Consider the following 13,461-nt stretch of genomic DNA (forward strand, 5'->3'; position numbering starts at 1 on the left):
TCCGTGGATAGTGGGAGTTTCAGGCTCTAAAGAACCATGCAGCCAGCCTTACCGAAGATTTCCAGTAGCACATGTTAAGGCACTTTTCATGATCGCCATTGGAAGTTTCACCTCAAGCAAGATGCTGTATACCTACCTACCTACCTACCTACCTACATAGTGTACATAAAACCTTCCTACCATTTGTTTGCATGCTGCACATTGGCCAAATTATATATGCCAGACCCATGTGAGCCAAACCCCTCATCCCCCATAAGATGCAGTCTGCAGATCGATCACAAGGCAAACCCCATCGACAACGGTCAGGTGCCTTAAGTGGGTAGGGCAACCAACAGTAGGCGTACGTACATGGAACCAGGTCCAACTAGATGAGGCTTTGCTGCACAGATATCCGGTTGAGTCGTGTCAAAACTGCTGTCAAAACACCTTTAACCACTTGTCACCTACTTTGAGGTATTTATTGTCTGCTTCGCTGGTAGAGTTAGTTTTGTTGCGAGTCCCTTCATAAAGTCCACCGTCACCAAGCAATGCCCGAGTCCATTGCTCCATCACCCCCCCCTGCGTCCCCCATCCAGCGTCCCCGAATGCTAAAATAAACCTCCAAGACCTACTGTACCTACCCACCAACCATTACACAACCTTGTCACACCATTTCACCAATACCGGCCGCATCTTCCAAACGAAGAAACCTCAGCCAACCACACCATGGCGACGCCCGTCAACGATCGCCCGCCCTCTCCCTCGCCCTCTCAACTTCCCATCCCGAGCTCACCGACTTTCACCTACGCATCGACGGCCAATGTGCTCTCGTCCTACACATTACCCCTCCCACCACCGCCGCGGCCTCCGCACGCCATCCTGACCAAGGCCGATCTCGAAGCCAGCCAGACCGCCTACGCCGACCTCCTCTCGACAGCCAAGGCCTACCGCCAGGCGCTCGCCACCCTGTCCACGACCGCCTCCGCCTTCGGCGCTTCCCTCGAAGCCTGCGCCCGCCTGAAGGAGTCGCGCGCCGAAGCCCTCGGCCCGCTGCCCGGCCTCGGCGGCGGTGGCGGCGGCGGCCATGGCCCGAGCCTGTCCAACTCCTACACCGCCCACAAGCAAGGGTCCTGCACCGCGGACCTGCTGCTGGGCGCGAGCGGCGTCCACCACCTAGTTGCGAACCACCAGCAGATCCTGTCCGAGACGGTCTACCGCAGCTTCGAGGTGCCGCTCCTACATGAGCTCGACAAGTGGCGGGCCGCTATTGACGACGAGGACGAGCGGTACCGGCGCGAGGCGGCGGCCAGGAGCCAGGAGATCCGACGGCTCGAGAAGGAGGGGCTCAAGCTTCACAAGCAGCGCCGGCGGGACGTATCCAAGTTCCGCGAGCACCTAGTGGAGCTCACGAGCCGGCTCGACGGCCTCACGGCCCTGCACGGCGACCATGCTAGGACCTTGCTGCGCGAGAGCCAGGAGACGAGCGTCAAGATCCTGGATGCGAGCTGCAGTCTAGTGCGGGCCGAGGTGGACATCTTCGAGAGCCTGGCCCGGAAGGGGTGGAGCGGCGGCGGCCTGGACGAGCTCCTCGAGAAGGGGCGGGACCTCTTCGCCTCCGAGGACGACGCACTGGTTGGGGCCGGCATCGTCGGGACCGCCGGCGCCCACAACGGAGTAGACGGGGCGAAGCTGTTTAGTATACTGCCGCCCAGGAGCATACTGCAGCAGGGCGACTCGGGGTCCGATTCCGGACTGGGGGGTTCTGGGAAGTCGCGGGGCCATGGCCGTGCGGATAGCCTGCTTGTCGACACCGATCGGTACCAGAGCCTCACGGGTGCGGTGGACAGAGAAAGGGGCGACAACGAGAGCATCTTTTCCGACTTCAACCAGAGTCGCGGCGTCCGGCCATTCAGTCCGCAGCCCATAAGACGGAACCACACGGACGTCATGCTGGATCCGGGCTCGCTGTTCTTGGACGATGACGAGGGTGAAGGGGCCAGGGACGTGACTGCGCAGAGCCTGACCCTAGAACGGCAGCGGGACTCCGAGGAAGAGGAAAGTGAGGAGGACGGGGCCTCGCCTTGGAAGGACGAAGGGCTGCGCAACGCCAGCGGCGGTGCACATTCTCCGGGCTCGACTGTCAAGGGCAGGAGTCGTAGATGGAGCGCATCCGATAAGGACGAGAACAGCTCTGAAAGGGGATGATGCAACCTGGCAGAGGATTGAAGATGTATTCATAACATTACATACCTGCATACCTCATCCGAAAACTGCCCTTTACGAAGAAACGGATCAAATGAAGGACATGGTCATTGGATGGAGTTACTTGAGCAAATAGAGATTTCAGGTCGCTCAGCGCGACAGCTTGTTGGAGTCGAGAGCATTAGAAGAGCTGGCATCATTAATTATACCCCCCTTTATGCAATATTCGGCTGCAATTACATAGAGAAAGCATTCTCATGGTGACTCGCTTCTGGCACCTACATACAGTATGTAGTAACTTCGTGTCATCGAGTAGCATTCTGGCTACTAGAGTGCCATACCAATACAGACATGGAGAGACAGTTTTCTGTAATGTATATGGCGTCTATTGGGGATGTCTATGATGTGTTCCGTCACAAGATTCTGCCTGTTGTTTAGAGGTGCTGCGAGCGCGTTTCGTTTCTTCCATCCTCCCTATAATGTGATTAGATGCTCTTGAGGCCTGTCCCCTCCTACTACGCCGTCGCAAGACAAATCAACCAGCTAAATGTTCCAACTCCCCTCGACGCCTGTAAAAATGCACTTTTCGGAATTCTTCGAACCACGCACTCGAGGGCAGTAGTTATAACGTAGCAAGCGCCTCACCAACCTCTCTCCGAGCAACTTGGTAGTAAGCATATATCATAACCAGTTCCTCTATTCTGGGAAGAACTGTCTAGTCATCCTTATCGGCACTAACGATCTCTTTGCCAAACAGTCCAAACCAGCTGTCTAGGTAATACATGACACGCCAGTACAGGCTCGCCCGGTTAAAGTCAAACTCGCCGCTGTCGAGTCGCGGCACCTCATCACCTATCATGCTACCGCTCAACCACTTGATGAGAGGGATGCGACTCGTCAGCCGCGCTACAACGCCGGGCTGCGGTAATAGGGCTTGGTCGGCCGATATCACCTTTATTCGGCGAGCTTCAGGGATGCGGCGACAGTACTCGTTATTCGTGGCGGTGGTGGTGGCACTAGTGGACTCGGCGGGCTCGTAGTCCACCGCACGGGAGCCGAGGTAGGCCCCAGTGACGGTGGCAGTAGAGGCGGTACCGGTCGTGTTGGAAGACATGGTGGCAGAGTCGATGGTGTGGGTCGAGGTCTGGGACTCGGGCGGCGAACCATGAAGATCGAAACTTGGGTTCCGACCGCCAGCTGGGGTACCAGTCAGCCACGACTTCGGAAGGGTTGATGATCCCTTGCCGTTCTGAATGCGCGAGGCCGAAGGGCGGCGCCGCTCACCACGGAACGACCGCGGGTGAGGCTGCTCATCCTGCAACATGCCGGCATTGCCTTCCATATCCATCACGGCAGCATCTTCCTTAGGAGGCATGCCGCGGTAGGCCTCGGCGAACACCAAGTGGCCCATAATCTTTTGTGGCGAGGCGTAGATTGCCGACTCGGCCGCATCGGCTGACTCGAATGTAACCTTAATCCAATGTTCTCCTCCGTCCACGCGGTTGACCTTTGTCCTTTCCTGAGGCGTTAGAGCTCTCCTCCTGGTGAAGGCAGAGTCTCGCAGCTCCGACTTGTACCGCCGCTGTTCGATGGGTGGCTCGCGCGAATAGTCTTCGCATATTCGACCTGCCAGCTGCTCATACTGACTTATCGCGGCATACTGCTGCGCCGATGATCTGTAGCCCCTCAGAATGACCTCTGTGGGTTCCTGTACGAAGCGCGGTGCTTGGGCTGCCGTGGCCCCTTCATCGGGAGACACAGTCTGGGAGAGATAGCTAGTTTTGCGTTGCGAGTTGCTTGACGCGGGAGCAGGTTCTTGGCTGGAGACGTAGTCGGCGAACAATTTGTCGGCACCTTGCATAGTCGCATCTTCGCGCTTCGGCGGCAAGCTGCCGGTTCTCGATCGCGACCTTCTAGTCGATTTGCCGAAGGAGCCAGACTCGGGAATTGCGCGGCGTCGAGGTGCATCTCTCAGTCGGTCGCCCCTAAAACCACACGAGATTGTAAGTCAAACCGGTCTGGGACATGAAGCGCGGAGCGCAGTTTTAGTCCTGCCTAGTACATACTCTGGGAATATCATAGCATATGGTCTCTTGATTCCATCGTCGCCGATGTAAAGCTCGTCATCAGGGACGTTGTGTAAGATCAAGGGAGGCATTGTACTGTGTTTTGACTCAGGTCGCCTGAGACTCGTGAGTATTGACTGTAGCGACTTGGTCTCGATGTCGAATGCCGTGCAAATGGCAAGACGCGTCTCGAAAACGCAAGTTGAGGGGTTGGCCTGGAGTTTGATTGGGATAAGGCCAAGGTTGTGGTGGGAGTAGGCAGCAACAGTAGGTATGCGACGGGATGCGTTCAACAACAGTTGTTGCCCTTTGACATTGACGTTGGATTGATAGACATAGAATTTCTGATCTGGAGTGCAATCGATCAATCAAATGGAAAGAGGCTAAAACAAACTTGTACCTAAGCCCGACCGGCCCAGCAACCAATGGCCGATGGGGAGGTACCCAGGTACTTCTGATCGTTGGAGGTATCGATTGTGATGACAGGGGTTGGGTTGGCAAATGCTTCCCAGCTACGTGTAAGCGGCAAGGCGGCTGAAGCTCCAGTGGGGTATGATGTATACAAGTAGGTACGGGCCATTTCTTAGCAGGCCTGGCGCTGTAGCCTGTAGCTCCTCCTACGACACCATCAGACTGCCAGCTTTAAAGCTCCGTCCGGCCATCCGTTGAACCTCATCTTCCAACATCAACAATACGCCCCTCCTCCTAACCGACAGCACAGCCATCTCACAATCTTCACAATGTTCGGATTCGTATGTTCAAGATGCCCCCTCCAATTGGTCGGACTTGGAAACTAATGGTCGATCATGCAGCGCAAAACCAAAGACATCATCACCGTCTTCCACAAGGCGAGCTCTCCAGCCTCGCAGAGGGTAGCCACCCTCCTGAAGCAGGTGTCTGCCAATGCCACCGAGTCGGCCACTGAGGACCAGGCCAGCGACCACACACACCAGACCCACCCCAAGCGTCCGGAGTTCGACCTGAACATCACGGAAGATGCTCCTACCACGGATCAGCTGCAAACGATCCTCGAGTATGTGGGACAGAACAAAATCGGCACTGTCATCCCAGGTACCAACTCCAGCAAGGATGCTCTGAAGAAGTTCAAGGAGAGCACCGACAACTTCAAGCGGCCAGTGGTAAGTCTCGCCAGCTTTTAAAGCTTTCCCCTCCTTCATCTGCCAGTGGACTAATACGGGCCATTAGATTGTGGACTGGAACAACGGACATGCGGTTGCCAGTGAGAATGAGTCGGAGATCTTGAAGATGCTGGACAACCTGAAGAAGGGAGAGTAAATGTGCTTTAAGCTTGATACCAACAACCTTTTACAAATCAGGGCTGCTTCTCCCCTGTATAAATGTCACATCTCAAATATTATGTCATGACCTTCTTATTCGATGATTCTTCATACGATAAACAAGCCTAACAATTGGCCTAGCCATGGGTGGGAGGGAGTGTCCCTCACGGTAAGGGCCAGTCCAAGCCGGTTGGCGTGGTTCCGAATGCATTTGACTTTGTCTTCCAAAGGGATGCTTTACCCCTTCATGCAGGACTTCGCTAGATAAGTCGACAGTATCAGGAGTGAAAGAATGCAAAATACATATCAGTGTGAGCAGGTCACTAAAACCATCTACAGGGTGTAGAGGTCCCAAGAGCAACTGGGAACTGGTGCATCAAATAAACCCCAGGCATGACAGGCTGATGGTAAGCTGGTCTGGTCCAGGCCACAAGATGCTGTAGCAACACAGGGGACTGCTCAAATGTCTACAGGCACATGCAATGCCTTGGCTGGGCATGTGTTAGAAACCCGAATTGTTGAAGCTCTGTTTACCCGGCAAGGCAGGCAGCTACCCAGCTCCCAAGTAGCGGTTTTCTCCCACCCTTCCATTCAATGTTCAGGATCAACACAACCTCCTCTTCCCACCACATACTTCAGACAATAGACTGCTTGTCAGTATCTACCAGACAAGAGACCTGCGCAGTCATTGCCGAACTTCCATCTCTTGTGTCGTTTTCTTTCTCCCTCGCTACTGAGCTTTTGGTATGTTATGCAGACCCTCCCCTATCTAGTGATCGCCAGGTGACTTGGTTCACATTCACCTCACCTTCACATTTCCCATAACAACAATAATTTGCAAGGGAGGGGGGCAAAAAAAACTTGTGCTGTCATTGCTAGTGCAGTACTTTGGACCCTTCCCAAGTTCATTCTCGCAATAATTTCTTGAGCGGAGTCCCCCATCTGCTCATCATTGTTGTTCTCACTCTATTTTCATCAACAAGCTCAATCAATGCACTACACACAATAGCCACCAAGCCTGCCCACACTGCTTTATCCAGTTGAAGCAAGAGCATTGCATGACAATCCCTCCACCTTTCACATATCAAATTTACCGCTGAACACTGCAGCTGACGTTCATGAACCAGGTCAAGTGTCTGTACAACATTCCTCTCCTCACCTTCCTTTGTACAGCACGACCCAATCTCTTCCGTATGCTCATCAGTGCTTCCGCCATTCACCATGGCAATGGCGCACTTCAAGCCTGAGTTCGATGCCAGAGAAGGGCCTCCTTCTGATTGGGATGGCATGAACTATCTTTCATTCGAGCCGCCTTTGGAGTTTTTCACGAAGCCGCCCAAACACTTGCCGGCTTACTTCTCAACTCGCATGGGCACAAGGCCACGTCGTGACCTTGACATGCTGCCCACTTCCCGTGATATTTCCCCATGGGATGCTGCACAGATCAAGGAGGCCGCAGACACCATCCGGACATATTGCTTCCCCATATTCAAGCATATTAAGAAGCCTCTGTCTTACTACGACCTTCACAGTTATTGGGACAGCAGTGATCTTTGGGAATTCGGCGTCCAGAACTTGTGGAATGTACTGCAACATCTGTACTGGGAGACCCAACGTGAGCTACCTGACATGTGTTCAGAAGTTCGCATCCATGTCGAAGAGTGGGTAGGTGTACTGCTGGAGAACCTCAGATGCCGAGAGAGCCTATTGAAGTGGGATGAGGACGAAGACGGCGACGATATCCTCGGTGCGTTCCAATCCGAGGACCTGAAGGATCTTGATGGTCTGGACATGTATTGGCTTCCACTGGTACGAGATGTCCTGAAGTGTGTCCGCGGTCATCTTCGACGAGGCACATACAACCCTCCTCGCCCAACAACCCACAAGCCAGTCCCGTCTTTCAAGGAAGATCTGAAGAATAACCATGGTTTTGCTGGTTCAGAATGGAGTTGTAAGTCGATAGACAAATCCCCAACAGAATCACGGCACTTTCCTAACTGCAATCACTTCCTAGTTCATACAACTGCTCGACGTCCTCAACGTGCTGTGGTAGATCACGAGGACACGGCCTTGGAACTGAAGAACGGAGCAGCCACCGAGGAGACCTGCATTGTCGATAGGACCACAGCAACAGCTACCAAGGTCCGGCGTAGCTCCACTACCGAGACTGCTACCACTGGTGAAGGCACTCTTGCAACTATAGTGGACAAGCCTGTGATCGACATGGAGACACATGCTCAAGAGAAAACACCAAAGGCTAGCACTACCTCATTCGGTGTCCCCAATACGCAGAATCCGGTTCGCCTGAGAGAAGTGACTTACTCCAGTGCTTCCCGTCAGCACGGCCTGACCGTAGCGCCCCTGTCACGAAACACCATCCGTGCTCCATCCGTTGCCCAAGTCTTCTCTGACAAGCCCCCCGAATGCTGCTCCTGGCTTATATACTCCTGGTGACCAACGCCACCCGTATTACTATCCGAGAAATTCGACAGCTCAAGGGTCACGTGTCAATGGTATGAAGGCCCCTGACGGGCATCATGGGTTCGCATCTCATCCACAAGCGCTGAAGCCGCGTCAACCATATATGTCGCCTGTTGAATCCGGATATGGAGCAACCACCGCCCACTTTGGGTTGAACGGATCAAGAGCTCCTGCCACTTCGACCTACGATAGTGGCTATGTTCGGCCCAACAACTACTCTGAGCACAACGGAGGCGCCGCCTACGGGCCAGTCTTCGTTCATCAGGGTCAGGACCGACCCATGAAACCTCAGTTTCAGTCACCAGCATCACTCAATGGTCCGTCCCAACAAACAGCTCCGAGAACCCAGGCTGGTCGACGGTTTTCCAATTTAAGACATGAAAGCAACAGCATTTGGCCACAAGTGCCAAACAGGCATCAGCTCACAAATGACTTTCACCAACTGCCCGGCCAACAACACGCCGCCTGGCGTCACCATAATGGAAACCCCCGTTGGGAGGCTAATACAAGCAGCTATCCTGATCAACCTTCAGCCCCTCGACCCAAGGGAGCCTCTGCAGTTGGTTTTAATCAGGTCGACAACCGCCACCAAATTTTGCCACAGTTGGTGGGCACTTCAAGCATTCGCCATCGTAGGGATACGGTATCTCTTGTTCACGACGTCTCAGATGATCCTAATTGCCTGAACGCCCACCGGATTACGACAGCGAGTTACCCTCTTGGAGAAACTTATGTTGCTTGTCCTTGTGACTTCTGTAGAGTCAAGGACCGTACTCTATATGTCGGTTCTTTTCGGCCAGGAGAGCTATCAAGTCCCGATGCCGAGAAGAAGGTATTTGATGCTTTCTCCGCATATGGCAACATTGAAGACCTGTCCACTACTTCTTCTCGTGCCTCTGTATTCATCAGGTAAGAATTGATCTGCACTCCTTATTTCCTCTAACCTAGTTTGCTGACAATGATTGCAGATTTAGCAGAAGCGGCTCCGCAATTTTGGCAAAAGGCCAACTTCATGGCAAAATGTTCGATTTCTGTGAGGGTAGTATTAATGTGAACCATGCCGTTGGTTCACAGTACTACAAACCATCCCTATTCCACCGACAGACGAGGCCGAACAATCCTACCATGAATGGACCCGGCATCCAAGGTGGCGCTCTTCCTGCACAGATGGCTGCGAGCAATGTCGCGCAAGCTATTCTTGGACAGGGCAATGCATTACGGTCAAAGCAATCTGCAACAGTTCCTCGAGTTAACGATGTTTTGAGCCACATGCAACACTCTTCCTCAGCCGATAAGACTTCCCAAGAAGGCACTGTGATGATGCAAGGTACCACGTCGCCAAGACAAGATGGTGTTACGCAGCCGACCTCTATTGGTAATGAAGATGCTGCCATGTGTTTGGGCACAGCTAGTGGATCCGACAAGTCTACGGGCGATGCGCGCGGTTTGACTATATCCGAAACGTCAGGGGAAGCTCTGGCTCATGACAGCATCAGTGTTAGCGAGGACAGAAATACCGGCGAGGATAAGGCCGTCGGTGGGGGGCAAGGAGGCCAGTGAAGTTTCTAATCGCGATGTTAGTGACGATGCTACTGTGGATGAGCAGGAAGGACAACCCGCATCCCAGCCGTCCAGCCGTACCATAACCCCAACCTCCATACCCAGAGATCAGGAAACCAGCAGTTCCCTTTTCTCGCCTACAAACAATTCCTCTGGTCAATCGTCAAACGCACAGGACGACCAATCTCTCAACACCGAGGCCACCACGCTTGACTATGGCACTGTAAGACGCTATCCAAAAAAGAGAGTGGGTAATCGACAGCCCATTCCGTTGGACTGGGTAGCGCCTTCAAGCAGTCCAGGCGAGGCTCACCAGGCTGCCCATCAAGCTACTCAACATACCGACGTTTCTCCTTCCAAAAGCCACAACTCTGCTTTACTTGATCTGGGTGCCTCGTCTCAGGACATTACACCTCGGTTGACCCCCCACGGAAACAAGAGTAAGAAAGGCAAGAATAAGCCTAAAAAGAACCAGCAGAAATCGGATGAACAATCCAGTAGTTACATGCTACCGGCCACTGCCTATCAGCCTGCCAATGAAGCTGTATCCGAGCAGCTACATTCTCAACCATAGCATGGTTTGGGGAACACTGCTGGAGCTTCACTGAACCCCCAGGGCTTTGACCTGCACTCTGACCATACCAGATCTCCACGTGGAAAAGCCTTGCAGGGACGCCAAGGATCTGTTCCGGTCAAGACCATCTCAGGCCACCCTGAGGAACACCATCAAAATGGGCCCAATGCCACTTGGCAATACGAGTACCCGTATCCCTCACATGCCGTAAGTGGTGCAAAGAATACTGATTCTATCTACACTTCTTCCTATTTTGAGCCCAAACCAGAAAGGCCGATTGGTTATTCTACCTTGGGCCTTTCTCCCCCTCGCTCATCAGGATACAACTCCCGAGGACAAGCTTTCGAGAAGGAAAGAGGCAAGAGTGTCCAAGAGTCATCAGAGACTGGTTTGGCAAGCCAAGGACTTCACGGGAAAGGTAGCGCAATGCCGTTCACGTCACCCACGACAGAGCCCTTCCCCCAATATGACGAGTATGACTATCAGAATGTGTCACCTCAGACATTCGGCTTTTCATCCCGAGCCTACGAAGGCATATCTGCAACCCCTGATACTCGCATGAAGAAGCCATACCTCCTGAACCCGGAAGCGGTCGAGTTCGTATCGCCATCCCGTACTTCAGGGACACTGACGGAACCCAACACGCCTTTGAACACTGGAAAGGGCATCGCGGCTCCATTGAAACTCACACCCGTTGTTCAACTGCCCATGGCGCCAGCCAAGAGCTCTGAAACGTCCCCTAATGCTATTACACCTACTTCACCAGCCAAGCCAGCAGCCACCCCTACCAGGCAGCAGCATGATGCCGGTGAGCCTAGCTCTCTTGCCCCTGGCATAAGTTGCCATAAGGACAACAGCAAAGGAAGGAAAGATGGAGACGAAAATGATGAGCAGAGTGACATAAAAGACTTTGCGTCCTTCAATAAGTCTCAGAAATCTACAGCTGAATCTGCCACCCCAGCAGATGAGACTGGTCAGGCAGAAGAGCGAAAGAGCCCAGCAAAGAAGCGGCCCTTGACCAAACACAAACAGAACAAAAAGTCCAAGAGTCGGACCTCACAGGGCACTCATGCTTCAGAAAATGGCAGTGGGGGGCAGGTCCAGAAGGAATCTGGCAAAAAGACACAGTCATCCTCCGATGAGAAACCTGCAAGACATTCGAATGACAAGGCAGATAAGCAAAGGCTCGAAAACAATCAGAACCAAAAGCAGGACCAGTCTGAACAGAAAGGTCTCGTTTCCAAGGGGTCTAATGCCAAGGGTAAATCTGCCGCCAAAGATGTTCCTGATAATCAGCCAGTTGTCCCTGGCGCAATTTGGGTAGAAGGAGGCGAGCCCAAGAAGGCGGCCAAAAAGAAGAGGACAAAGCGCCATGCTTCTAAGGGTAAGCCAGTTGCGAAGGCGGCCGGTAGCAGTGTTGATGCCGCCCCCACATTGTCTAAGGAGCCGGATTGTAAGGGAGAACAAGGCTCGGGCTCTCAAGCAACAAATCGTGGAAGTAACTCTGAGCACAAGGCTAAAGGCAACCGAAGGGGTGAAGCTGAGAATCAAGGTGGTCTCGAGAAAGCCGTGGCTCCAGCCCCAAAGGCTATCTCGGATGCCGTTGCCACAGCTTCAACCAAGACTGCAGCCGAGGCTAAGGAGCGAGAGACTCCTGCCAGTCAGCCCAACAAATGTGAGCAGAAGACTTCTAAGGGCTCTGCCACAGAGCCTCACAAAGAGGCAGAACCTTCCTCTTCAACCCAGGCCAAGAAAGGGAAGGGGAAGAAGCAGAAGGCATCAGCCGCAAGCCAAAACGTCACTACGCAAGACAAGGATTTGACGGTCCCGTCCGTCGTTGCTCCTGCTCCTGACGATACCAAGATAGAGCGTCGTGACACGATGGCATCTCTGAGCAAGGCTGACCTGTCATCAATTCTCGACGATGACGACATGGCAGCTTTGTTTTCATCAGGCACCAAGACCCCGGATTTGCGCGATGCTCCTGCCCCCGACCGTTCTCCCTGGAGAAAAGACGGCAAAAACACGGCGTCAGAAAAGAGAAATGAAGAGGGTGCGAGCGTCGTTCCGGAGACATTGCGTGAGGGCGAGGAGCGTAAGGGTGGTTAAACCCTCACTCAAACCTCCTTTGCCTGGTCCTGCATGACTGGTATCATGCTAGCACCACAGCAGCACTTGCGCCAGAAAGAGAGAGAATGTTGCTGATGATCATACTAAACATTTGCCTGCTCTGTTCCCTCCGCATCGCACTCATTAAGAGGTCAAGAAAGGAGCCGAGTTTGATCAAGGCCAGATAACCGAAAACATATACAGGATCCAAGCAATTGGACAAATCTGAGAGAAGGATATGCCATTGTGGCTTGGTCATGCCCCAAGGTACACGAGACGAAAGAAAGACAAGAAGCTATGGCCGTTGTGTTAGAGTAGATTTCCTTGCATCTCCGTAGTTGATAATGACAATAGCTATGCTATACCCCAAACCTTGCGATTTGTGATCTGCAATTGCCAGACACGAAACTGCCCAGGCTAGATAAAAAAGAAAGACTCATGCAAAGAGCAGGTGGGAAAAGCTGGCAGTAGAGTACTCTATTCGCACATGTCTCGTAGTTCGTATAGGCAATAAGGCACTACGATGCCCCCTCTCTACAGGTTATTTCCACCCTTTGGCTCTGGTACCGGGTGCTCCAATGGCTTTTCCTTCCTTTCCTAATATAGCTACAGGGATTCTCTTTTTTAGGAAGCGGCGGACTCGTTCTTGACCAGCGTCGTCACAGTATCCTCGATCTGCTTATCGGACAAACCCTCTAGGCTCTGGCTCGTCTCCTTTCCGAACTCTGTAGTCGATTGTTAGCACTCGTTATCTCCGCCTGGTAACCCAATCCGCATATTCCGTGCAGTTGGGGATTTGCTGGTATGGCATACCATATCTGGCGAACACCTTGGGCAGGGTGCCGGCTGCCTCGCGCATCATAATGGGAGTCTGGGGGTTGTTCTTCTTCATCGCCGGGTATGCGCGCAGCAGGAACGATCTGTAGATAGGGCATGTTAGTTGCATTTTTGGCTATTGGTGCACCTTCCCTAGCGATCTGGAATCGGCCTTCGGGGCCTTGCGCAGGGGAATGGACGGCAGAGACTCGCGGGTGCAGTCGTCGGTCGACCGTGAATTATCCGTACCTGGTGGCTGCGCTGTGCTCGCCCGTCTGGCAGAACAGGAAGCGAACCTCCTTGAGGCTCTTGGCGAAAACGTATTTGCCCGACATGGTTGCGCAGGCCCGATTGGGATTCGTGAGGGGTGTGCTGG

At 53.3% G+C, this 13,461-nt stretch overlaps 6 protein-coding genes across 6 annotated transcripts; 4 read left to right on the forward strand and 2 right to left on the reverse strand.

Moving 5' to 3' along the window:
- Nucleotides 1–705: 705 nt before the first annotated feature.
- Nucleotides 706–2,184, forward strand: PG986_003248 (uncharacterized protein; the record flags this gene model as incomplete). The annotated part of the gene is made up of 1 exon (XM_066839470.1): nt 706–2,184. The coding sequence occupies one exon, from the start codon at nt 706–708 to the stop codon at nt 2,182–2,184; it is 1,479 nt and encodes a 492-aa protein (XP_066704534.1).
- Nucleotides 2,185–2,896: 712 nt separating this feature from the next.
- PG986_003249 (uncharacterized protein) lies at nt 2,897–4,827 on the reverse strand (the record flags this gene model as incomplete). The annotated part of the gene is made up of 3 exons (XM_066839471.1): nt 2,897–4,166; nt 4,248–4,596; nt 4,659–4,827. The coding sequence occupies 3 exons, from the start codon at nt 4,825–4,827 to the stop codon at nt 2,897–2,899; spliced, it is 1,788 nt and encodes a 595-aa protein (XP_066704535.1).
- A 226-nt stretch (nt 4,828–5,053) lies between these two features.
- PG986_003250 (uncharacterized protein) lies at nt 5,054–5,543 on the forward strand (the record flags this gene model as incomplete). The annotated part of the gene is made up of 2 exons (XM_066839472.1): nt 5,054–5,386; nt 5,454–5,543. 2 exons carry the CDS (start codon nt 5,054–5,056, stop codon nt 5,541–5,543), a joined length of 423 nt encoding a protein of 140 aa, XP_066704536.1.
- Nucleotides 5,544–6,766: 1,223 nt separating this feature from the next.
- On the forward strand, nt 6,767–7,999 carry PG986_003251 (uncharacterized protein; the record flags this gene model as incomplete). The annotated part of the gene is made up of 1 exon (XM_066839473.1): nt 6,767–7,999. The coding sequence occupies one exon, from the start codon at nt 6,767–6,769 to the stop codon at nt 7,997–7,999; it is 1,233 nt and encodes a 410-aa protein (XP_066704537.1).
- Nucleotides 8,000–10,586: 2,587 nt separating this feature from the next.
- Nucleotides 10,587–12,269, forward strand: PG986_003252 (uncharacterized protein; the record flags this gene model as incomplete). The annotated part of the gene is made up of 1 exon (XM_066839474.1): nt 10,587–12,269. The coding sequence occupies one exon, from the start codon at nt 10,587–10,589 to the stop codon at nt 12,267–12,269; it is 1,683 nt and encodes a 560-aa protein (XP_066704538.1).
- A 624-nt stretch (nt 12,270–12,893) lies between these two features.
- Nucleotides 12,894–13,420, reverse strand: PG986_003253 (uncharacterized protein; the record flags this gene model as incomplete). Its single annotated transcript, XM_066839475.1, has 3 exons — nt 12,894–12,994; nt 13,083–13,189; nt 13,335–13,420. The coding sequence occupies 3 exons, from the start codon at nt 13,418–13,420 to the stop codon at nt 12,894–12,896; spliced, it is 294 nt and encodes a 97-aa protein (XP_066704539.1).
- Between the last annotated feature and the right edge of the window lie 41 nt (nt 13,421–13,461).

The sequence above is a fragment of the Apiospora aurea genome (genome assembly GCF_038362705.1).
Source record: "Apiospora aurea strain CBS 24483 chromosome Unknown utg000002l_segment0_segment0, whole genome shotgun sequence".
In the NCBI taxonomy this organism is placed as follows: Eukaryota; Fungi; Ascomycota; class Sordariomycetes; order Amphisphaeriales; family Apiosporaceae; genus Apiospora; species Apiospora aurea.